The 25,269-nt window shown below is 34.6% G+C and overlaps 3 protein-coding genes across 4 annotated transcripts in view; all 3 read right to left on the minus strand.

The window, feature by feature from the left end:
- The window catches only part of LOC108767296 (uncharacterized), a 74,389-nt gene extending 65,559 nt beyond the window's left edge, over positions 1-8,830 (minus strand). Inside the window, 4 exon segments of the mRNA XM_018517060.1 lie at positions 5,887-6,067; positions 6,182-6,524; positions 7,017-7,184; positions 8,099-8,830. Of these exon segments, the coding sequence (XP_018372562.1) occupies positions 5,887-6,067; positions 6,182-6,524; positions 7,017-7,184; positions 8,099-8,230 (824 nt within the window). The 5' untranslated portion in view covers positions 8,231-8,830.
- Positions 1,793-2,953, minus strand: LOC108767294 (gastrula zinc finger protein XlCGF26.1-like). The gene has a single exon (XM_018517058.1). The coding sequence runs from the start codon at positions 2,951-2,953 to the stop codon at positions 1,793-1,795; it is 1,161 nt and encodes a 386-aa protein (XP_018372560.1).
- A 13,368-nt stretch (positions 8,831-22,198) lies between the features above and the next one.
- The window catches only part of Task6 (TWIK-related acid-sensitive K[+] channel 6), an 84,603-nt gene continuing 81,532 nt past the window's right edge, over positions 22,199-25,269 (minus strand). For both annotated transcript variants that reach the window (XM_018517317.1, XM_018517318.1), the window contains exons 5-7: positions 24,609-24,784; positions 22,954-23,283; positions 22,199-22,688 (exon numbers count right to left, since the gene is read on the minus strand). In XM_018517317.1, the coding sequence (XP_018372819.1) occupies positions 22,374-22,688; positions 22,954-23,283; positions 24,609-24,784 (821 nt within the window). In that variant the 3' untranslated portion in view covers positions 22,199-22,373. The remainder of the gene's footprint in view (positions 22,689-22,953; positions 23,284-24,608; positions 24,785-25,269) is intronic.

Here is a 25,269-nt window from a genome sequence, read left to right on the forward strand (position 1 = left end):
TTTGAAACCTTCTTTCCTATCTCCAAAACTGTAAGTGTTATTCGGGTGGTCGGTCTTTAAGAGACTCATCCTGTATATAGTTGTCGATTACTGGAATATAAAAGGCGTTTTCAGCATATTTTACGAATCTAATCTACTAATTGCTAATGTTATTTTATTGAAAAATACTTATATTTTGAATATTTTGCTAGAATTTTTTTTATGTATTTTTTCGTTTCCAAGTTACAATTTAAAACTGCTGAAAAAACAAGAGCCCATGGAGGATTTTTTGTTATCGAAAATCTCGTACATATAAAACAATAAGTCTAATTACAATATTAAAAATGCACTTTTTACATATGTAAACATAATTGATATGAATTATATGTACATAGTTGAGCAAATATAAATAAATGAATATTATGGTATGTATCTTACAAGAATACATTTTGTATACATTTTAATATTTAAAACAAAATAAAATCAATCTCATCATTTGAAAAATTCTGTAAATATATCATCGTTAGACTAATATTAGCACAAATACATGATCTTTGTAAAAGATATTGTCAATTTTTATTAATCGGCAATATATACACAGAGATGCACGTATAACGTACTTTTGCAAAAATGCAATTTAATGTTATATTAATAAAAAAAAAAAAAAATAAACATTTATGTAACGCTAAGGTCGAAAATCACTGCGAAAAATCATTAAACGCTATCATTTATTCTATCTGCGGATCTACTTTCTAAATTGCACGTAACTTCTAGGACTATATCTAGATATTTAAGCGTCTTCATACTTACATGTCACATTTACGTAATTCATGTTACACGTTCTACCCTGTCTTTCATCCCATATTAATTAAAGGCACCTGAATTCAGTTGAAATTAGTTACCGTATTATAAAGCAATCGGTCAACAATTTCATTAATATAATCAAAAATGTAATGTTAATGCAAGAAGCATAAAAATAATTATTCATTATTAAATTGTTTTTGAAACTTTAATTTACTTCACGATTAAAAAATTAAATAATTTAGAAAATTGAACTTTTAGGCACTTTATATTATTGCGCAGGTACTAATTTCTCTTATTAGAAACTAAATTATGCCATATCAATGTTCATTTAAAAAGATAGAAAGTTTCACGTCGCGTTTAAGAATATTCATTACTCTAAATGTCTTGTATAATATACAAACAATATCACAGTGATGACAACATTTATGATTATAGCATATAATTGTTCGCGTACTTTTATCGTGATTTTGTGATTTGATTATTAAATATATTTTATCTGAAACTATACGGAATTATATATTATCAATATTATCATGTAGATAGTTCATAAAAAAAATTAATTTACCATATACATTTTAATTCGTTTACCACATTATACCGACCTACTATACTGCGAGTAACTTGAGTAATTTTAGGCACTTGTTAAATATCAACACACCATACAACTTTCATATGAGATTACGTCCAATTAAAAATATTTTACTTTTATAGAATTTTATTTCCAATAAAATATTTGTTTTTAAAAAAATTATACGCACTAGCTATTAAAATTTGTTTCAATTGGTAATTAAAAAAGTATCGCTCATTTTTAGTCTTACTTTTACAGATTTTTTTCTTTTTTATTTAAATTATATTTAATTGCTTTCTTTCAATTCGATCAAAGTTGATTTAAATTTCTCAATATTATTTATTAATTTTTTTAGAGTGTTGAAATATGGATTCCGAGATCAACACACAAATAAGATTTTTGAATATCAATTACATTTTGAATTTGATTGCGATCATTAGCTTAATGTTTCTTCATATGATTAAGCATAATCGTCCGCGTAACAAATCCCTTTCCGCATAGCGTACAGGTATACGGACGCTCTCCCGTATGATAACGGCGATGCACGGTGAGCGTCGACGCTTGCGTGAATGATTTGCCGCACATGGCACAGAGATACGGCCTCTCGCCGGTGTGAATGCGCTGGTGCACCACGTAATACTTGCGATGCGTGAAGCCCTTGCCGCATACGTCGCAGACTAGCGGTCGCGACCTGTGCACCGCCTTATGCGTGGTCAACGATTCGGCAGTCGCAAACTGCTTGGAACATGAGTCGCAAGGATAAGAAGGTAGGGGCTTGACGGGGATTACAGGTCCACCAGTTCCACCGCCGCCGGCACCGCCACCGACAACACCGAGATTGCCGGTTATCACCGAATCGACGGGCGACGACACCGCATTCGTACCGGCGACCATCCGATTGTCATTACTCGCCGGCAACGGTCTGTGGGTTTTCGCGTGGTGATTATACAAATTGCGCGTTTCGAAGCGCATTAAGCATCTCGGGCAGGAATAGGGTTTCTCTTGGCCGATCTCTTGATGCATCCTCCGATGACGTTCCAGTAGTGTGCGATACCGAAAGCTGGCCTGGCAGAGATCGCAGGCGAATGTTTTTTCCATGTTGCCACCGAGCGATGTAGCGAGATTGGCGGAGGTTGACGCGCATGTGGTCATGGGCGTAGAATGTGTAACTTCGTGCATCCTTAGGTGATTTAAAGCAACGAAGGTCCGCGAGCAAATTGCGCACGAGTACCGCGGCTGATTCTCAATACCATGCTCGAATTCCGGACGCGCGGCGTGACTTGTTCGCATGTGGTAGTTTAGCTTAAGGGTACTTCGGAACTCCAGCCCGCACGTAGGACACGGATAAGACTCAGTAAAGATTTGCACCTGATCAAGCAGAGACTGGTCCGGGCACACGGATTGAAAATGTGGGGGGAGCAACGTCGACGAAAGCATCGACGATTGGTTCGAAAATATCGAGTTGGTCTGTAGGAGATTACAATTGACGGACATACCGGCCTCCCCGATCTCGGGTGAGGGCGAGAGAATCTGACGCAGCATCCCTGATAATCCACCGAAGGTCTCGCCTCCTTCCCTGAAATTGACAAAACCCAAGGACATTGCAACGGAGAACGACCCGTGAGCACACACAACTTTCGTCTTTTGATTCTGTTTTTTGTGATCATTACAAATATATCTTGCATACAGGCGGTGATGAGAGAAAGAGAGGTAGAGAAAGATAGAAAAAAGATAAATCTTATGCTTATGTGAGTGCTGCAAGGTGGCCGGTGCAAGGTGCTTGGGCATTGCTGGCATCCCTCTCGAAACGCAGCAATAATAATAATAATAATAATAATGTGTTAGAAGAGCGCATGTGCGGATCGAGAAAGTCGTCGCGATTGTCGTCAAGTCAAACAGCATTGAAAGTTTCATCATCATCTACTACGTGAATACTCATCAAGCTTTCCGAATTCGTAAGACTTACATGATAGTATTTAAATAACATTAGAATAATATAATGAATATTACATGATAAAAATGACTTATTAATTACGCGCGCGACATGAAATGATTTTGTAGTCTCATCATATTGTATCCATTAATAATTAATTATAAATAAAAATATATATACATTAAATGTATACATATTAGATATTCCCTAACGATATAGCAGAAGGGAAAAATAAAGATCAAGCCATAAAATTTGGCAAAAAGAGTTGAGAAAAGCAAATTTTTACTTAAAAGACTCACTAATGATTTGGAATAAAACATGTTAAAACGCAAATTAAATCAGGTATAAAAAAATCTCACCTTTATAAGCATTCCATTACGATATGGCATCTTCTTCTCATTTGTACACCGTAAAACGAAGCGATTTTTCACATGTGTACTCGTGTCCAACACACCGTAACATGTTATTTTAACATATCACTAATATACCGAATAAGATAAAAACGTAGTTAAGAATTGCGGTAAGTACGATAGACAAAAGAGAAAATCAAACGTATTATTCAGTACCGAGTGATGAGTGACTGAATCTATAAAAGTTTGACACAGTAAAAGCACAAAAAGTGCTATGTATCAATCCTTCATATATCAGATGCTCACTGTACCCAAAACTGAACAATACAATTTTCTCCGTCCACAGAAGCGTTATAAAAATTTATGATATAAAACGATATGCTCAGAATATTGCGATACAAATATTGCAGCCAATTCCAGGCGCAATATTTAACAAAATTTTCACATATTTCAAACGCGAAACCGGCGCAACTATAATGCAAGCCTGGTTTATCGTTTGTTAAAAAGAATTATCCCTCGCGATATATTTTTTTGCACTTATGAAAGCGCGAAATAATACGCGCAATTCAAGCAATGTGCATGATAGAATAACTTATAATCGCGTCGGGATATTTATAAGAAAATATTCATTTGACAAACCAAAATGACAAACTTGTCATAGATAATGCAAATTCGTATATTAGTATTATTGATACGAATTCGCATTATTTTATTTGCATATAAGAGATGGCCTATAAATAAAATAGAATACAAAATGTAGAAAAGATGATACTCGCCTTTGTATTTACAAAAATCCTCTTGATTCAGCAGTCGCTTAACGGACGATTCTTTCTTTCGTTTCGCAGAAATCTTCGAATCGGAAGAAATACAATCCTTCATCTTCTTCAACATCAAAATTCTTAATCATTCTTAACCGATTTATTTTCTCGGTTAAAATACACTATTACGCAATTTTATCGTCTGACGATTATATGTAAAATTTATTAACGATCTCGTAAAACACGTATTTTTTTACGTAGATTAAAAGTAACTCTTAAGATTAGTCGTAACACTAATAGAGTAATTGTGTCCTGGCAATATCGTAAAGCGCAGGCGTCGGAAAGCACGAAGATCATAAATCAGAAATAGTAGATATACGTTGCATTAAAAAAATATCTATCGTCTGTGATTTTTTTTGGATCGGCCGAATAACGGTCATGTGCGGCATTTAGTGCCATCACGTAAGCGTGGGAATATTAATATCGACAACATGTAAACATTTGATTCATGAGTGGACAAAGAGATCAGGCTGGTTTCTCTCAGACATCACTTTTGCTAGATAAAGAAATTAATCTTTTTGTTACATAATTTACCTGGATAATCCAGAGAAATCCCTCTATCCATTTTTTTGCACATATATAAATAATGTCTAACAAAGTCCATTTCGATTAAGTTTAAAATTAATATCAAATTCGATAAGATATAAAGAACATTATTATAAAATTGATATCAAGATCGTGTTTTATCGAAATGCACTTTATGTACATGCTACCACATGTAAAAGTAACAAGGTGCTTAGCAATTCGTATTCTAAATTCATCATCGCGTAATACATGTTTTCTTGTATAACAACAGACAAAATCGTTTAAAATTAATGTTAATGTTATACATAATATATAGAAAATTAAAATTGTTATATTTAAATTGCTAAACACCTAGGGCCAAAGATGGTTGTGGGGTGTGTTCAAACTTACCTTGTATTTACCTGAATCTCACATTCATAAGAATTAAAGCTACAGATGTAGTTGTTGTCTATCTTGCATTGTCATTTCTATCTTACAGACTCGACAATTCTTTTAAAACTTATTAGCAAATTTATGAAGGAAAGAGCATGATGCATAAAAAACAGTTTAAAACAGAGCACAATATTCTCATATACGCACATTAGATATTGATTTTTTTTTTTTTTTTAGAAATAAATATACTTCAATACTATTGATAACTTCTGTTTTAAGTTACTGAAACTACTTTTCCATAATAATTCATTATCGTTCAATACGCTCATTATCGTTAAATTTATTCTATTTATACATATCGCTGATTTGATACTTACAAGTTTGTAATTTGATAATTACGAACTCATTCAAATTTAAGTAAAATTGATAAAAATGAATAAATAAAACCAACGCAATGTTTTTGTATGATTGTATATGTTTACCACAACAAATGGCACCTTTGGCCCTTAAACAATAAAGTAAGAACAGAAAACTCACCCAGTTTTCGGATCCACATCTGATGTTTGTGGTATTACTATCTCCGGCATATCTGTAATTTTCTGTTGTTGAAGTCCTGACGGTCCTGCTTCGTCACATGCCAAAGAAACGTTGACAAATGTTGTAGGCTCAATAGTTCTATTATTAGGATCTTCTTCACTTTCTTCTTTTATAGGTAGGCCTTAAACAGAATTTAAGGTTTTTTTTCTTCCTATTTTTCTAAATTTTTTTGTTATTTGCCTAGTAATTAAATACATGCATTACAAGATATAATGAATAGGACAGGTATATATACCTTCATCTCCATCACATTCATCGTCCGAGTTTTCATCTTCATCACTACTTTCGTCTTCTTCTTCCTGTTGCGTAGGCGCATCTGTTTGATTCTGTGTGATTTGGTCATGCGTCGTTTGCGTGCTTGGTCCAGCTACTGGTTGAACATTTTGTACAGAGCTACCACTGTTGTCCATAGGAACTGAAGTTATTTGTTGCTGGGTATTACTTGACATCATCATGGGCATATTGAGGCTCATGTTGTCCATCATACTCATATTCATATTGTTCTGATGTTCGCTTACTTGTTGCATCACAGTACCATCTAACCTGTTCTCATTGTTCTGATCTGACTTTAGTCCATTCTAAAATTTAATAAAATGAAACAGACATAAGTTTTGTATTTATTAAGAAATAAAAGTTTCAATAAATTAAACCTAATTTATAATACTTTGTCTCCTAATTAAAATAATCCAACTTAACTTTTTAATTATCTAACCATTATATCTCATGTAACATCTTTATAAAATTTATTGATTACTAATGCATATCGGGGAAAGGTTATAATATAAAATATATAAAAATATAAAATATAAAGTATATATATATATATAATAAAACAAACTTACAATTATACAATATGCAAAATATTACGATCACTAGCTATCATCACTAAGGAGTTAAGGTAAACATAGACAAAAGAAGAATCAAACAAATGATGCTCTACAGATTTATATCATTTTTAAAGGCCCTCTAAATTTTCAAGATTGTACAGTATTGTACAAGGTGTGCATAAAATTTTTCGTAAGTTTGTTGAGAAAAATTAAGTAACAAATAATATATGAAACAGTAATTACCGGATTGAGAACATTATAACCCTGTTTGTCTTCCATGTTCACTTCGCCTAACCACTGAAGCAACTGTTTCTCAGCATTTGCTGTCGTATGCCAAAATTGATAACATAATTCTACTTTATACACGCAATCATCGCATATCTTCTTAGGTAATTTGTCTTCCCTGTTCACCTATAATCATAAAAAGAAAATTCATGAGACATTACATCTCGTATACACGGTAATATTTTAGTTTGTATCAAAATTATATTTCAATATATTAAAATTACAAAGTTATTAGATCTCGTATAATGTTAAAATTTAAATTAATTCAATTCATTAATATAATGAATACTATAAATATTATAATAAATGTATATTAACGTAGATTTCAATAAAATTGTTTTCTGGGAATTGCCTCTCGGAAGCAACAAACACAAGAGACGCCATTATAACCGTTGAGCGATCAACGAGAAAGTAATGGCCAACGTACGCGTAGCGTTTATTCCGCGTTTTTCTCTGTCCGTACTTAAGCGAAATTGCAGCTCGAATCGAGGGGAAGAATAAAAAATGATGAAATAAAATGAGGGAATATCGATCCATGGGAGGTTGAGCTGGTCGAGCAAGCGTCGCCGTCACGCGTTTCGCATAGGCAACGTCGAAGGCGGCAAGATGTCGAAAACGGCTCGAGAATTAATAGATTTCGCGGTGCGCGCAATTAAACATTTCCAATGGCCGTGTTTCTCGCGAGGACAGATATCGACTTCGTCGGCGTCGGTGCGCGACCGGAACGGAGGCCGTATTCTTATCAAACGGCGTCCGTGCGAGGTAAAAAGCGCGGCAAAAGTTCACCGAGTAATTAGCGGTGATCACAAAGGCGACGAGCGACGAGACGGGGTTCGCACACGCCCGCGTAATATGTAGCGTCATATAGCGTGCCATCTCGACGGATCACAGAGCGACCGTTCCTCGTCAATGGAAATACGCCCAAGGAACGACGAGATTGAGATCTCCATCGTGGAGGTCGGATCTGTGATCCGTCCGCAAAGACTCGGCAAGATGGCGGATCGTCATAGCTCGGCCGAATGGCGTAGTTAGCTTCTTACCTTGACCGGCAAACAGGCGGTGATCTTGAGGAAAATCTGCCGCACGTCGCCCTCGCCCTCGAAAATCGGCACGGAGACGCGGTCCTTCACGAGACATAACCGGCACAGGTTCAAGTAGTCGAGGGAGGACATTTTACCGCGTGAAACGCCAGCTTCGAAACACGCCAAGCCGCGCCCGTTAAAAGCGTACGTCGTTCGCTGCGAATCCGTGCAGGAGAGCTGAGAGGGGTCCCCGCGCGTCGTTCTCTATGCGTCGCTTCTCAACCACACTTCGGCCGCGTCCGCCTCGCTTCGGCCCTCCTCGGCTATCGTCGACGCGCTTCGGCTATTTCCGTGCCGACTCAACGGCCGCGTTCGCACTTCGCGTATCGATCAGCTTGACCGAAGCCAACCTGCCAACCGCCTTCACACACGACAGTCTACAGCGCCGAGAAGGTTCTTTCCTTTCAATGTGATTTGTAAATCGATGCGGGACAACGATCCCATTTCTCTCTCGAAATTTCCAATCCCGAAAATCAGGAGATTATCCCCTCCCTTCTTTTTTTCTCTTACTGGCACTGCTCGCTTCGGTTGTCGAGACGAAATCGAGATTCGAATCGCAATTCAAACAATATGTACGAAACCGACAAAATTATTTTTTCCATAATTGACTCAAATAATTGCGTAAATTATTTCCCCGAGAAGAATTCTTGGTATACTCCGTATAAATTCGCGACGTCGATTGATTGATCGGGCAGGTGACTGAGAAAAGGTCGCTCGGGTGCACGCTATGAAGTTTTCATGCTCAATTACTCCCACTTTAGTTAGATGCTCAACGACGCATGATCAAACTGTGTAACGGCTATCAGCAAACAACAAAGAGACCGGTAGAGAAAATGTTGATATCCATTCATTGATTCGTACACACCACTCTTTGTCTCTAGCTATAATGCACGATGCATTATAAATTATGTATTGCGAATAGAATGGTATTTATTTAAGCACTCGTGTGTGTATACAGCATTTTTTACGTGCATGATTGCTACTCTGTAATTTAACTTTAAATTACAAAAATATAGGCTATGTTCGAGGTTCGAGGAGCGCTTTATCATTGCTATTATGTCATTCTGGCTGCGTTCCGTTGCACGCATAATGCGCATGATGTATCGTATTATCCTTGTTTAACGCTCTGTGAATAACAAGAATAAAATGATACCTCATGCATATTATGCGTTCAACGGAGCGTAGTCTCTATCTTATATTGTATCATTCTGACGTAAAATAAAAATAGAATGAAATAATAACGCTAATATCGTGTTTTCGAAACACAATCTTAGAAATAAGCCGAAATAAGGTTGGTGCAAAAGCGTCATATTTTAACACAAAAGCAGTTAATTTATCTGTGTTCGAAAAAAGATCAAGAAACATGCACGAACAAATAGCATATTATATAAATCTAAAAGTCGTAAAAAATATGTTTTCTTATATCTTTTATTTTCTAAATTTTTTTTGGAATCTCATCTTAAAGAGTGAAAATTGTGCTAGTCTTAAAAAATAGTGGCTCAATTTTGAAATTTTAAGAGTAAGATTTCACTCTTCAAAGGCGATACCTGCTTTTCAGGAATGATGTTATCCTTGTTTAATATATTTAGTAAGCACCAAGGATAAAATAACATTAACTTGGATGGGAATCTGCACCCACAGCCCAGAGTGAGATTCATTCTAAAAATTTTAAAGAGAATATTTCTTATTTTCAATATTTTTTGTAGAAAGAAAATCTTTGCCTGTAACATTTTATTTTTTGAAATATGAGTAAAAAGGATCGCGAGAGAAAGAATTCTATAAGTGTCACCTCCCTTTGTATTTACGTTAAGGGTACCTTCACATGAAATGAATAACGATCTCTCTACAATCTCTGGAGCAGAATTTAAAGAGTAAATCTCACTTTCAAAAATTGAAAATTCTGCCATTCTTTTTCAAAACTAGCAGAACTTTGATTCTATATACAGTGAGATTTCACTCTAAAGATTTTAAAAAAATTTGTCATATCAAAATTGAATTTCAATTGATTTTTTTCTAACACGAATTATTTATAAATAGTACTGAAGTTAATCATCACTTAGAAAGATCATCATCGATAAACTGCCCAGCGTTCGATTGATACAAAAATCTGTCGCTTGATTGTGATCCATTGTGAAACCGGCTTTCTGACGCAAAAGATATCAATGACCTCTTGCGTCCTTCCCTGCGTACGCTGCTGCATTGATTACATTTTACTTTTATCGATGCTTGAAGAAAAACGATTTTGCATTAGAAATGCTTTTACCATTTATTTATATATTTCATCTATTACTATTATTATTATTATATAACATATATATTTGTACATATAATAAATCTGATTTTTGTAACATTTAATTTAAAAACTTAGAATATTATTATGTATATACATATAATACCCCATATACCATATACTATTCAAAATAACAATGAAAATTTTTCTACACATACATGTGTGCGTGTGTATGAAAAAAATTTAAATAAATTAAATTTTTTATTTCTATACGTGTATGTGTGTAAATATGTGGAAAAATGGGTGTGTGTGTGTGTGTGTGTGTGCGCGCGCGCACGCGCGCGTGTGTGTGTGTGTTATGTGCACGTGTGAGGCGTGCGCGCGCACAGAAGGTCTCATGATGTTGCTAAACGAATTCCTTCTCTCATTCATGGATTGGAGCTCTATTGTTGATCGTATACCTGAAACCAGGCAATTTCGTAAATTTCGTTTTAGCTATGTGAAACTTTTAAAAACATGCACTGGTCTGACTGGCCTTTTTCAACCCAGCAAGTTTTCTCGAAGCGTGATACTTGGATTTCTGCAAGTGAAATTGAAAGTCCACTGGCCACCCAGTGAGAAATGATAATGGAATCGACATCGAATCGATGTCGATTCGACGTCGAAATTATCAAATCGACATCGAATTGACGTCGATTCGACATCGATTTTATTGTTATTTCTCACTGGGAAGAAGAAGAAACTATGTGAAACGCGAAATACACTCATAATGGACTTCTTACAACGAAAAAGAAAGTTTATTGCGTCAACTATTAAACCCCATTTTACGGTGAAACAAAAAATTTATCTCATTGATTGCTTCTTTAGATATAAAACATATAGTACTGCTTGTGAAGAATTTTGTATCAAATTTAGGAGTGAAATTGGATTTAAGGATGAGATTAGTCTCAAAAGGTTGGAACTCAATTTTTTTATAATTCTCGTAATATATCTTGTTGGTTGTTACTAGGATTACCATCTCGATCTGGATCTGTTCGTGTTGCTTGAAATCTTCACAAATTTGTGCATTTCTTAAATGATCGAGATAAATTAATATATATATTATAGCGTCGGAGAAAGCAAGAGCATTTCAATCTCGAGTTACAATGCGAGTTACAGTCTTACAATTAGAGTTGTAACAGAAATTATGTGGACATGTGATTGAAGGACACACACACTAAAGAAATTTTTTTTCGCATTAAGATTTAATTCAAGAGATCGCTGTATATATATATATATACATTTGGAGATCGATAACGCGAGTTCAATACTTTAACTCATGTCTCTATAACCAATAATTTCAATAACCGGGGTACCCGAGTACCCATGCAGGAATTTTTCTATGTGAATGTAGGAAAAGGTTGTTATGACCTCCCCCCCATCCCTTCTCTTGTGCGTAGAAACAAGTTTGGATGTGTATAGCTCAGTTTCAAAAATACGAAATGGATACCCGGTTATAGATCCTCGTTATTTTAATTGAATTGAAAAAATCATTACCGTAAAACTCGATATACGACTTATGTATGATCGTGATTACAAATTATTCACAATATTACGCTCGATGCGATTCCTTCCGCGAGTTACTTCGATTTCGGGATTAATATGAATAGATTATTATACGGTACGTATCTCGTTTTTGTAGTAGCGCATCCTGGGAGGAGGGATCAAACTAGATTGGCAGCCGCACCAATTAATGTGCCGATCCAGACTCCGATCTTGTGCCAGGTTGTCCGCTTCGTCACCTTTCGGCCGTGCACAGCCGTGCATGAATAGTCGTCTACTTGGTGAACCTGTTACGAGACTCAAGGCAGACCTCGGATGCTAAAACTCCGTTGCTGAATTGTGCTTGTGCCTTTGCTCCGTGTAGTCAGCGGCGCGATCTCATACTCCGGGGGGTCGCTACTCTTTATTAAGCCAGACTCCCGATCGGAATCATTATTTAACGAGCGCTCAATTTCGTCTATCTTTCTCGGCACACGCCGGATCTCCTCGGCGATCCTTCTCCTTCTCTCAGTTAGCGCTCATCACATATTAATAACTACCTCGCGACATTCTTGCCTGTTTATCGATGCTGTTGTCCTTTTCGCAACGCTAATATATCTGTACTTATGTCTATACAGAGTTGGTACATTTAAGAAACAGGTCAGTGCGAATCAACGAGCGAAAATCACGAAAATAGTGCGAGGGATCAGTAGAGACCAGTGAAAATAAGGAGCGAGTCAAACCGAGTCACCAAGAGTCGAGCAATCATATTTGTTTGACTCGAGAGTGAAATACTCCTTGAAAGAAAGAAAACAAAGATGCTCAGTGCACAAAATGCAAGCAACATGAACAGATCTCATGAGTCATAAAAAAAGAGTACACATGGGGACATAAATGTCTATCTATCCAAATTTGCACTCATATCAGAAAAGGTATGAGAAGAATGAGAAGACGTGAAGAGGCATGCAATTTCGAACGGCTAGGCATTTGTGTCCCTGCATGTTTATTTTATACTTTTTAAAAAAGATAATGATCCAGTTCTAGAAAAAGAGGAAATATAATTTTTTGTGCGTTAAATGTAGCTATTCAATGTAATAAAATTTCTAGAACGTAATTTTTATCGACAGGCCTATAATACAATTTTTTAATTATAAAATTTTAATTAATTATCAAAGTTGTTAAGTATTAACACAAAAACAAAATTAAAAAAAAATTAAAATAATGTATAGGCAATGTGTATTGCAAGTACATTTTTTTTACAACAAATACGTTTACATAAGAGATCACTAATTAAAGGTCTTTACGAAATTTCTTTAACAAAATCTATATAGGTGTCCCATTTTAATTTCCAAACAAATATCTTGAAAAATATGAAAGATATAGAAAAATGTTTCAGACAAAAGTTGCATGGTTTAGAGGGGACCACATTGTTGGTCATATATTGCCTTTCTTCTAGGCGTCAAAAAGATATGAAGGCCAACTCCACTTTTTTAAATAAAATTGTATAATTTTTTTACATAATATGATTCCTTTAATTATTCTGCATATAAAAGTATCAAGATAGTGGTATCAAAAAATCAATTATAGTTTACGAGATATTTTATACTTTATTCTGGCACATATTGACATAAAATATTAAATAACTTGTAAACTATTAATTTTTTTTATAATCGTATTCTAATACTTTTATGAACAGAATAATAAGATGAATCAATTGGTGCAAAGAAAACACATAACATTTAAAATGACATAATATTATCAATAATACAGTCACTATTATTTTAATTACGCAATTTGCAAAAGAACACCGTAAGAATTTTCTTCTCGGATTCATAGAATTGGTTTTTAGCTGATTTGGTATAGAAACAAGCCACAATTATATGAATTATGAATTTGTACTTCTTTAATTAGCTAAACAGATCATGATTTTATTAGTATTAATAAAGTGCAATAGTTAGTTTCTGAGAAATAAGGGGGTGTCACTTTAAGAGACCTATATCAGCATCTCGGCGACTTTCCTCTATGTATTAAAATAATTTTACCTTCTTTTTTTTACAGAATAATTGATAACTTTATAAAATATGGTACACTTGAGGAGTTGAAAGTAAACGATATCTTTGAAGGAAAAATCTCTTTGTATTTGCTTCCTTTCTACACGGCAGAAGACAAAATTGACGTGATTGAACATTATTTTCACAAAAATCCGAATGCCTCCATTGAAAAAGCTGCTCAAGCATTCGGAATCCCTAAATTATTATTGACAGAGATTCTAAGTATTTTTTGCGAATTGCATCCCTACAAAGTAGTAATCCGTCAGTTGTTAGAAGAACGTGCTAGAATACAACGTAAATTTTTTTGCGATACAATGAAGCAGCTATTATTCTATGAAGCTAAGGAATTCAACGAAAAACGAATTATTTTTTGCGATGAAGCACATTTTTGGCTGAATGGATACGTTAATAAACAATATTATTGGTTTCATCCTGTAGCTCAATATGGGTTGGATCAAGAAGAAGATTTTGATGTTGCTAAAGCAACACCTCTTCCTAAGGAGGTGATTGTATGGGCAGCCATTTCAGTTGAAGGAATATATGTTGAATTCTTCGACTCACCTATCACTATAAATAGTTACCTGCGACTATTAGAGACAAAGTTCTTTCCGTATGTTAAGAAAAACCATTTAGTCGAACGTTTCTACTTTATGCAAAACGGAATAAGACCACATCGTGCAGTTTTTAAGAGTATCGTCAATGTTTATAAGGATCGAATAATTGGTTTGGGATCTCCTGATGATCAGGAGGGGATAGAGTGGCCCTCACAATCTCAAGATTTGAATCCGTGCGATTTTTTTTTGTGGAGACACCTTCAAGACAATTGCTATACCGAAGAGCCTAAAACGATAAAACAATTGAAAACAGCTGTGAGAAAAGCAGTAAATAGCATTTCAAAAGAGACGTTAGAGAAAGTTTTTTTAAATTTTCGACAACGAGTTATTTCAATTTCTGACGGTTTTGAAAATTAAATTGCTTCCTTTTATTAAATTAAGTTGCTATCAAGATTAAATTAATTCTCAGACCGTATGCTTTACTGATCGTGAATCTTGTTACCTAATATTAAACGTGAAGTTATAAATATATAATATATTGTTATACACAATAACTTTGTCATCAAAGTAAGCAAGTAATGACATTATTATCCGAGTATAAAACACTCATTTAACTTTATAATTCAGTATCTCATGTGAAAATGGAAAGCAACTTATATATCATCGTTAAGATTTGGCAACTGTGGTATTTTTATAAACATTTATTGCATGGAAAAAATCATAAAAAAATTTTTTTTTATATAAATAAAACTTTTAAATATTTTCTACTAAAAAAAATTTTTTTTTCTATTTTCTATGTGCGTAAAAATGATATGACTGGTTCTGCAACTTCCTATAAGACATCTTGCATAAACTTTTATAAATATTAAATAATTTGTATAAATTTATATAAATATGGTTTTTTTAGGAACAATGTACACATAATTATATATAAATTATTACTACTTTTTTCTTTATTAATTAGACAAATGTTGTAACATTTCTTAAATTCGGTAATATATGTTGTAAACTTCTACTATGGAAGATTTGCATCAATGCAAAATTTTATTATCGTCGTTTGTGACAGATAAAATTTGTTGTTTGTATACTCGGGGGAAGAAAATACTGCAGTAGAGTAGATAAAAAACTGCTTTATTGTGGCAGAGCACATGTATCATTATATACCAGCATATAATAGGAAGTCCATAATAATTTACAAATTACGATCCACTTAAATGTCGTTACACATGGCGGTGTGTGCAGGCAGGGGATTTGTGAGAATCGATTCCGATCACTCCCTCGCGTCTTATCTTGAATCATTTTCGCCCACTTGTTCGTACTCTCCTTGAAACTTTTGAACGTCAATTGTTAATCTCGATCATGAGTGGTTTTCCGAAGGTCCTTGAAGGGTACGCTATTATGTATAATACACGGAAACAAGAGATATGTAGTCACCTTTTCTACAGTTTTTTTTTTCATCGAAATTGTTAATCATGGTTAGTCAAGGAACATTGTGCAAATCTTGTTCTGCATCTTACACACACAATATTGCTATTATCGTGAACAATAATTTTCATATAATGTCCAAGACATTGAAAATCAATTGCTTTCTGTCAAAATCTGGTTAATCATCTCTTTCCATTCTCTTTCTAGCGACGAAATGATACATTTTATCCCTCGGAAGTGTCTTTTGTTTCTTGGAAGAAATGTGGCCAATTAATTGTCCTACTTGTTGAATAAGCCATTCAAACTAAATTCGTTTAGACATAATCTTTGATACGACAAAATCGTTTTAAGTTCTATTATTATCGGAAAATACAGCCAATAAAGTTGCCGTAAGTAGAATAATAGAAGGGTGAATTTTTACAAATTTTGAAGGTACAACATTCGTATATATATTTTACAAACTTCTTTATTCCTTTTTTTTTTCTTTCTGCGATTTCAGAACCGCGCAATCAGTAAATCGATTAAGACCACGACAAAATTGCATTACTTCGATGCTTGTAGTTAATTAATTAATCGATTAATTCGTTTGTCAAATTCGTAACTATGTTCTTACATTTTACGCTATAACAATAATAGCAAAAATTGCGTGAATTTTTAAATTTTTTTTTCGTTTTTAATTCCGTATCTTCTTCGGGTACTTCGTAAATGTAAATTTACAGCTATTACAAGTATTATTGTTTATATTTGTGTAAGGTAACATTAATAGCAGACTCTCCCTCGTGCCTATCACCTACTTAAATACAAAGTTAAAAATGCACGAGGTTTAAATCTTTCTTCAAATCCGCGAATGCGTTCCGCTGAATGTGCCGCGCGTGTACATTTGCGTACATGTGCGCAGAGCACGTGTGGATTTGTGTCTGGCACTTGCCTGTAGTGTTGTTCCTCTCTGAATTTTCCGGAGATCCGAATTAAAAGAACGTGCCAAAGGCTCGAATGGCGTTGAGTCGAAGTGTACATACAAATACATCGTCAATTAAATCTACGTGTATCACGTTGCGAGGATAATAAATTATTTCGAATACATTTTAGATCATTGAAATGATTATTCGGTATATCGGTAACGCTTCGATATTCTTTCTTTTTTTTTTTTTCATAATTTTAGCGCTTCACATGAGGAACATTCTTTTAATTTCGGATATCCTAGAATTTGGAAGGCCGCTGATGTATCATTTAAAAAAAAATTTTTCAAACCAATTTCTAAGCTAAAGACCGTAGTCTACCTAATAGAACCGCTCAAATAAACGTCATATCCAAACTAAAGCCTAATCTACAATGTGTACTACATATGTAACGGTAGCACATATGTGTAATACATATGTGCTACCGTTACTTGCTTTTTATTTCTGCCTTTTTTCCTCTTTATGCTTTATCGATAATCGTATTTCTCGTTACGTGTTTCTTGTCTTTTCCGAAATTCATCAGTTTTTATCTCGGGCAAAAGAAAACGAAGAAACAACATAAGAGGCAAAAAGACAAGAGATAAAAAGTGATAAAAAAACAAGAAACAGAAAGCAAATCATTGTAGATTAGACTTAAACGTTCTTGCATTTATCGTTCTTGCAGAACGAAGAAGTCTTCTATGTCTTAATTGCGTGTTCTCACGTGCAAATAGTCTCGTCACGATTACACGAAGCAGCAACACGCTGCTGTACCTTTGAAATTAGAAACATTGGTCGTGCGAAAGACGTACAATATGCAAGAAGTTCTTAGATATCGTCTTATTACGTTTCCTGCTAGTACAATTTATTGGCGCAATGTTAGTCCAATGCATGTCAATGTTTAATCAATATATCGCCAATGAATTATGCCACTCGGGTTCTAATTAACTAGACTATAGTCTGAAAAAATGATCTTATATCATCAATCCGTCGGGATTAACTAAGCTAGCGTTGGTCGTAAAATCGTTGATAGTTGTAGCATACTAGGTACACATCTCGCGCTGATACGCCGTATCGATGGGACGCGTTTAGGTAGCTGAACGACAAAACATCAAGTGGGAAAGGCTTGGAAGTGAACGTAATCCTATAGCAATCTCAACGAAGCGTATGTCTCACTCTATATCGTACAGTTTTCTTGTACGTAAGAAGTGTCACGTATGCTTCGATCTACTTCGACAACATTCCACGCTACCATTTGATTCTACTCGTGGATGTGCGCCGTTTGAAACATCAATGATAAAATGCAGCTTTTTTATTTTTTTAAGAATTGTACTATAGATGGACACCATAAACGAATAATCCTGGCGAAACACTCGATAATTCTAAATATTTCGGATAATCATCATTAAATGGTGTGCTGAAGATTGTCAAATTAGATGCGAAGCAAAGCGTCCCAAGACTTATACAGAAATGCTTTATATATTACAATATTATATATATATATATAATAATACATGAAATTATATTCTGACTTCATCCTTACAATACGACGTGTTAATCAAGACTAATCTCTTCACAAAAATAGGGAAGTTGCATGTAGATGCATTATTCTATAAGTTCGTGAACTATTCGCCATGTTACTCTGTACTATTATTAATTATTCATCGGCGTTTAAGAGAGATACTATAACAAAATTCTTTTACGTAAAATAAAATTAGTTAATGTCCAAATATATTTTATTATCATTTTCATACTTTTTTTTTTATCAAAATAATACAAGTAATGGCAATTTAAACATACGTTAGGAAATTATGGCACTGCGGTATAATTACAGTGACGTTACTTAGATTTTTGTATATTTTTTTCCTTTCGAACGTTGCATTCACATTAAACAATACATCATTTCATTCTGCATTTTAGCTAAATCGGTGTGAACACATTCCATTCAACGTTTGCTGTTTGGTGAAACGTTTAAATGGATAGCCGTCTTGTAGGAAATATTCTTAGCAGCGAAATCATATTTTTTTAGACGTCGAACTTTTGACAATTACATCTCGAGGAAAATAATGTTGTGGATTAATCAAGAGGTACTAGATCAATCCAATGATTATAGATTATAGAATATTACAAATGAAATCTCTCATGTATTATTTTTATCCTTAAATTAAGTTATATTTTGCATCCTGATGATAATAGTTTTACGTCTTGTAGTACTACTTAATAATTTGAGATCGAAAGCAAACGAGAAATTGTATCTTTTTCTCCAGCTAATTCTATAGCCTCGATATTATAAGCTCAATTACTTTTTTTATAGAATGTTACAATAAATACAAAATATTATATGAAAGTGTATATAATATAATTCTTGTATTATCTTAAGACGCTATGACCGTTCACCTGAGAATTAAAAAAATTGTATATCCGATTATTCAAAATTTTATTTATGTTACGTGAAGATTCTAGTAAAATTCAATAATGAATTAGATAATATGGACTACGGAGTTTAAGAACAAATAGGTAACGTCGATCATTTGAAACAGTAAAATACCTACGTGTTTCGAAAAGATTCGTGATCGTTACTGTTATTTAGCTCAAACGAGTTGAAATGATGCGTCAAGTAAGATGCAAATAAAATGAACGTTACATCAACTTGATTAATACAAGATGCATGGCTAATTACGCGTTCACTTAGTTTATTTTCGTTAAGTTTGTCTTGTTTACTCGCCTTATCTCATAAAAATCTTGTACGATCTACGCGATCGCATTACTTTTTTTTGTTACTACCTATATTACAGATTTAATTGGCCGTAATTAAAGGTAATGAACGGGAGTAAGTTCTAGCAGTTCTTATCTTCTTTTTTTTTCGTAGAGTAAGATATTTATAAGTGAAATGGCATAACTGATAAACGGTCGACAAGTACGGCTGTTTTATCATAATTGTGTTTGCTCTCATAGAGAAAAATGTTTTTTTCTAATTTAACATTAGGTTTCAAATAATATTCTAACGTGTATACGTACATTATTTATAAATTATGAGATTACGGATAAAATCACGCACTGCAGCCTTTCGTTAATCTGAAATAGTCATATGTATAGCATTATAAATTACATTTGGTCACGATGAACAGTATCTTGAACTATCGATATATAATTTAAAAGTATTTAGAAAATTCTGATTGTGTAGCGTAATGGAAACGTGCCTCATGAACGTACGATTTAAATAACAAGATATTTCCACGAGAAAACTGCCATACTAGTCGGCGTTTTTCTTGTATAGACCATTTGATTGGATAAAGAAATGTCTCCTACGTATGGCTACTTGCACATGTGCAATCCAGTATACGTCTTAAAAATATCCGAGTAGATTCTACTTCTCGATAAAAGGCAAGAGAATTGTTCCGCTCGTGTTCATCCTATAATATGATAACGCATCTACCGGGAATACGTACTTGTTTCGTGTTTCGATGGATTGACTCTTCGTAGATAAACTGTAAACGATCAAATTCGGGGGAGCGAATTCACGTAAAATTTTTTTTCTCCTATACGCACACGTGTTTCTCTCTCCGTAATCGTGTCGCCGGGCGCCCATTTGTGTTTTCCAGGAAACCTACAGCAATCTACTGAACTCTACAAATCTATGCGGCCTTGGCCACCTCGACAATCTCGATCTGTATTTAAATAATAATAGATGAAAAGTCGAAATTTTTAAGATATAATATATATATATTTATATCACGTACTCGCGAACTCGCTTGATAATAATTGTGACGTATCTTACAAGTATGTATTATACACATTATATATCTCCATAAGATCGGAACGTCTCGTGTGTGTCGTATACCTAAAGTCGCGCGTAGTTTTCTTTCTTTCCATACTTTATATTATATACAAATTGTAAAATGTCTTCTTAATGAAAAAAGTCGTGTCGGTCTGTGTATATCTCTTTTTTTGGTGTGTATTTGTATTTCTGTAATATTTTTCTCTCTCTCTCACGAGAACTTGAACGTATATATAACATTCGTATTTTTTCTTTCATGTATTCTTACATTTTTACACACATACTACATTCCCAGGCATACTCACTCGCACTCGTTCGCGATTTCGATCACCGACATTCGTACTCCTTTGCATTCGCTCCCTTTCGTCTTTCCCATGTGAATATTTTTCGTGTCTTCACAGAGTATCTCTCGATCGCAAGATACATTATCCCCGCAGTTTTTTGTACATGCGTGTCTTTTCAAGGTCAGTTCACTGCGTAATTGCACCTACAATGTGATTCCACATTTCTCATTCTATTTATAAAAAATAAATATGAGAATAAATATGAGAATATCAGAAAGCGGGCACAAGCATTATACTATTCGGTATTCCAAGTCGTATCTGATATTCGAAAAATGCGGGCATAATATAAATGTGTGTATATACGTATATATATATATATAATATATATATATGTATATAAAATACACACAACAAACACACATATGCATATATATATATAAAAGGAAATATGAAGGTCTGTAAAAAAAATTTATTTTTATATCTTTGGCGAAAATAAAAATCGGAGCGTAAGCTGAATGTAAAGGAAGAGTCCTCTTACGTTCTTAATTTACATTCCGATATTTATTTTCGCCAAAGATATTGTTCAAGCAAATATTCTTACACATATAATATTTTTTCTCAAAGAAAATATAAATAATTTTTAGTACAAAAGATCGAAGATAACTTATCGTTAACTATAGATTAAAAATAATCTACATTGCTATAGACTTATCACACGTACAGAATCTCATCGTATGTCACACTCTTAATGATGCCAACGAACGACACAGCCATTTATCTAGAACGTCAGAACGGAAAATTCGTCTTAACATCTCGAGCGCCAAAATTCTCGCTTCCTCATTCGTCGAATTCTCATTCCTCACTCGACGCACAAATGCATCAGAAATTCATTCATCGTACATCGAGTATCCTAATATAATTCTCGGAATAGAGAATATTCTCGGTTACGTGAACATGAATTAAACTCGGATGATGACGGAATGGAAGAATTATACGTATCGCGCGGGTTCGCGAAACGACAAAACATTTTCGTTGAGGAGAAGCATCCGGCGCCGTCGTTATTCCGATGTCACGATCCGAATTAAACAGTTCCATCGATCCAATTTCTAACCAATTCCAATCTCTTGACTATCTATATGCGAAATCTTACTCTCATTCGACGAGAGTGGAACGCGAAAAAGGGAGAGAGAGTAAGAAAGAGAGAGAGAGAGAGAGAGAGAGAGAGAGAGAAGAGAAAGAGAGAGAGAAATAGAAAGAGAGAGAACGCGAGAAAAAGAGAACTCGTGGCGGTGATAATAGCGTCTCGACGACGATTGTTGAAATTCGTTGAAGTCGCCAGCTGCCAGGCAGAGGCACACGCTCCCCTCAGACGGACACCCGCCGCGGCTGCTCGTAATAGTGATTCTGCTGCTCGTCGAGGAGTATCACACTCCTCGCGGCAGAACAACGACGTCAGATACTGGCACGATGCTGATACAGTGGCGGTAACGGCAGCATCGAAGAATGCTGTGACGTCCGCGGGTCGCCCCGCACGCTCAACGCCGACAGCTGTTGCATTGGCAGCAAGTGTGAGATCTTGCCCGGCGAACGGCGCACCGTGAAACGTGGTCTCCGCCGCTTCCTCTGGAAGCCGCTGCAGCGGCAGCTACACACCGACGCTTCGTCGTCCAACGACATTGCGTTCCCGTGATTGCCAATTTGGCCAGACAGTATCGAGCCATTTGCCGTTATCACATCGCCCTCGAGACGCACCGCGCCCTGGGCCGCCTAAAGGAGGAGTATAAAAATGGTCGATTAATTCTCACGAATGAATACTCATTGCGATGGAAATGAAAAAGTCCACTTGATAATGCTATTTTAATTCGTAAATATCATTTATGCCACTTGTTAGGCTCACAATTAAGCGGAATTTTATATTACAAACCGTAAAAATTTCATGAAGAAAGAAATGACAATTAGACAATTGATACTAAATATTCGGCAAAATGATAGATGAACGAATCTTAGAGATACGGATAAGGGTAAGTTGTACCTGTAACGCTTCGGCTTCGTCTCGTCTTTCATCCTCCGTATTCATAGTCACGAATCTCAAAACCAGTAAATTAAGCGAAGCCGCTACGATCGCCAAGCCGAAGAGAATAAATATTAGGGCAAACATCACATACTCAGGCTTCTTGTTGAGCGCATTATCCTTCTGCAGCGCGACCATGTCGCCGAAACCGATTGTCGTCAAAGTAATGAAGCAATAGTAAATGGAATCGAAGTAGGACCACCCCTCGTACCTGGAGAACGCAGCAGCGCCGCCGGCGATAGTCATGCACGACAACGTCGTTACCACGCAGATGAGATTTATCTCCGAGGCCTGCAATACGTTGCATATTAATTTATAAGTCTAAATTCTATTACATATGTATTACATATATTGTATCGTGATAAACGCTTAAGGAACGAGACCGATTCGAATGGTTTAATCTTCGATATTCGAGCGAAGAAGATATTCGAAGGGAAACTGGATTACATTATTCAAGAGATATGAAAAAGAGAACATAGGTTCTAATACATGAAGAAAAATGTAAAGTAATATGCACTAGAATTTCAATAAATTTTATGGAATTGGCAGGCCCATGTAGGTGCCCACCTGTAACCATGTAAAATTTACTTTACTTTTCTGATAAATGAGTGACCGTTGTAGTTATAGTGTAAGGTACTTTTTACATTTCATAAAGTAAATCTATAAATTACCAGACATCTCAATAGAATTTATTTACTCTATCGACGAGTATTTTTTTGTTTTAAAGCTGATAAAATTTACAGTCTTGAGAATAGTACGATTTATTTTACTGTAAAATAATAATCACTTGAATGAATCTACTGTAATTGTAATGTACTTTTTTTACACTTTCAGTATTTTTTTTCCTTATTCAGTATTTTTACTTTTAGACGAGTAAAGTTTGTCATAAGTTGAACAGAATATTTTTACTTGTGAAGTAAAAATTTTTCTCTGTGTAATTTTGATTAGAAACGATTTCAAAAAGCCAATTTGAATTGAAGCCACATTAATTATTAGATATCAAATAATTCGAGATATTATAATTATGAGTTTACATTGATTTAGCATACGTTTCTCATATTAAACAAAACAAATTTCTATTGAAATTAATTCTAATAACATCTGTAACTTTCTAAAATTCAATATTATCTGTATATTCAATGTATACTGGAAGATTACATATTTTTTGTACTTTGGAGAGAACACAATATTGATGTCGAAACGTCTGTAATTATATTATATTTTTTAATACATTAATCATTGTTGTCACATTGAACATCTTGTATTGGCAAGTTTCCTTAAGTTTTTATTGTTGATATTATCTACATATATTTTAATGTAATCTACAATTTATTTTGTATAAAATTCTGCTTAAAATTAATTAAACGAATTCCTATACATATACAATTCAAACGCTTGCACTTGGATTATTACAATTCCATTATTTTGAACAGAAACACAATTTCATCCATGTTTAATTAACTTTAATAATCTGTAGTGCAGAAATTTCGGCGATTTTAGTGCAGCCCAACAGAAAGTGCACCATTTGTTTCGATAGAACGTGCCTGAATCCTGTTCGAATTGTATATGAAACGTTCTAATGACAAAATATGTGGTTCAAATAAGCTTATTGTTACCTGGACGTTTCTACAGTTTAGAAGCGTCTTTACGCTCCGTATCACGACAGACGAGAACTTATTCACGCGTTCTCCTATACTCTGGAACATTACAAGTCCTAATGGGATACCAATGATCGCATAGCACATCGTGAACAATTTGCCGTATATGGTAGTCGGCGTTGAGTGTCCGTAACCTGAAATAAAAATGAAATGCAAAATAAATTTTGACAGTTTTCCAGCTTTCGCGCACGATCGAAGAGAAACGACACCCTATGAATTTAATCGCGACGTTTCGTGCAAAACCGCAAAACATCGTGCACAATGTGAATCTGTGTTTTTTCTGTTATGATGAAAATAGTTAAATCGATTAAAACGCACTGACTGGCGAATATATCTCCGACGATCCATTCGTGCGTTGCTCAATCACTTTCAGTTTCGAAATCACGATCGTTCATCGAAGAGCTCGTAGAATCAAAAAATTATCTTTCATGATAAATGAAAAAATTGATATTACCTAAAATGACATATAAAAATTGTAAAAAGTTTTTGTTTTTTTCTAATTTAGAAAAAAACAGTAGTGATTTAACACTTATAAAGGTTGAAAGAAATCCGAATTGCAAATCAAATTGACTTTTTCCAAACTGTCGCATTTGGGTATCCGTCAAACAATTTGGGTTAT

This window comes from Trachymyrmex cornetzi, unplaced genomic scaffold (assembly GCF_001594075.2).
Source record: "Trachymyrmex cornetzi isolate Tcor2-1 unplaced genomic scaffold, Tcor1.1 scaffold67, whole genome shotgun sequence".
Lineage (NCBI taxonomy): Eukaryota > Metazoa > Arthropoda > Insecta > Hymenoptera > Formicidae > Trachymyrmex > Trachymyrmex cornetzi.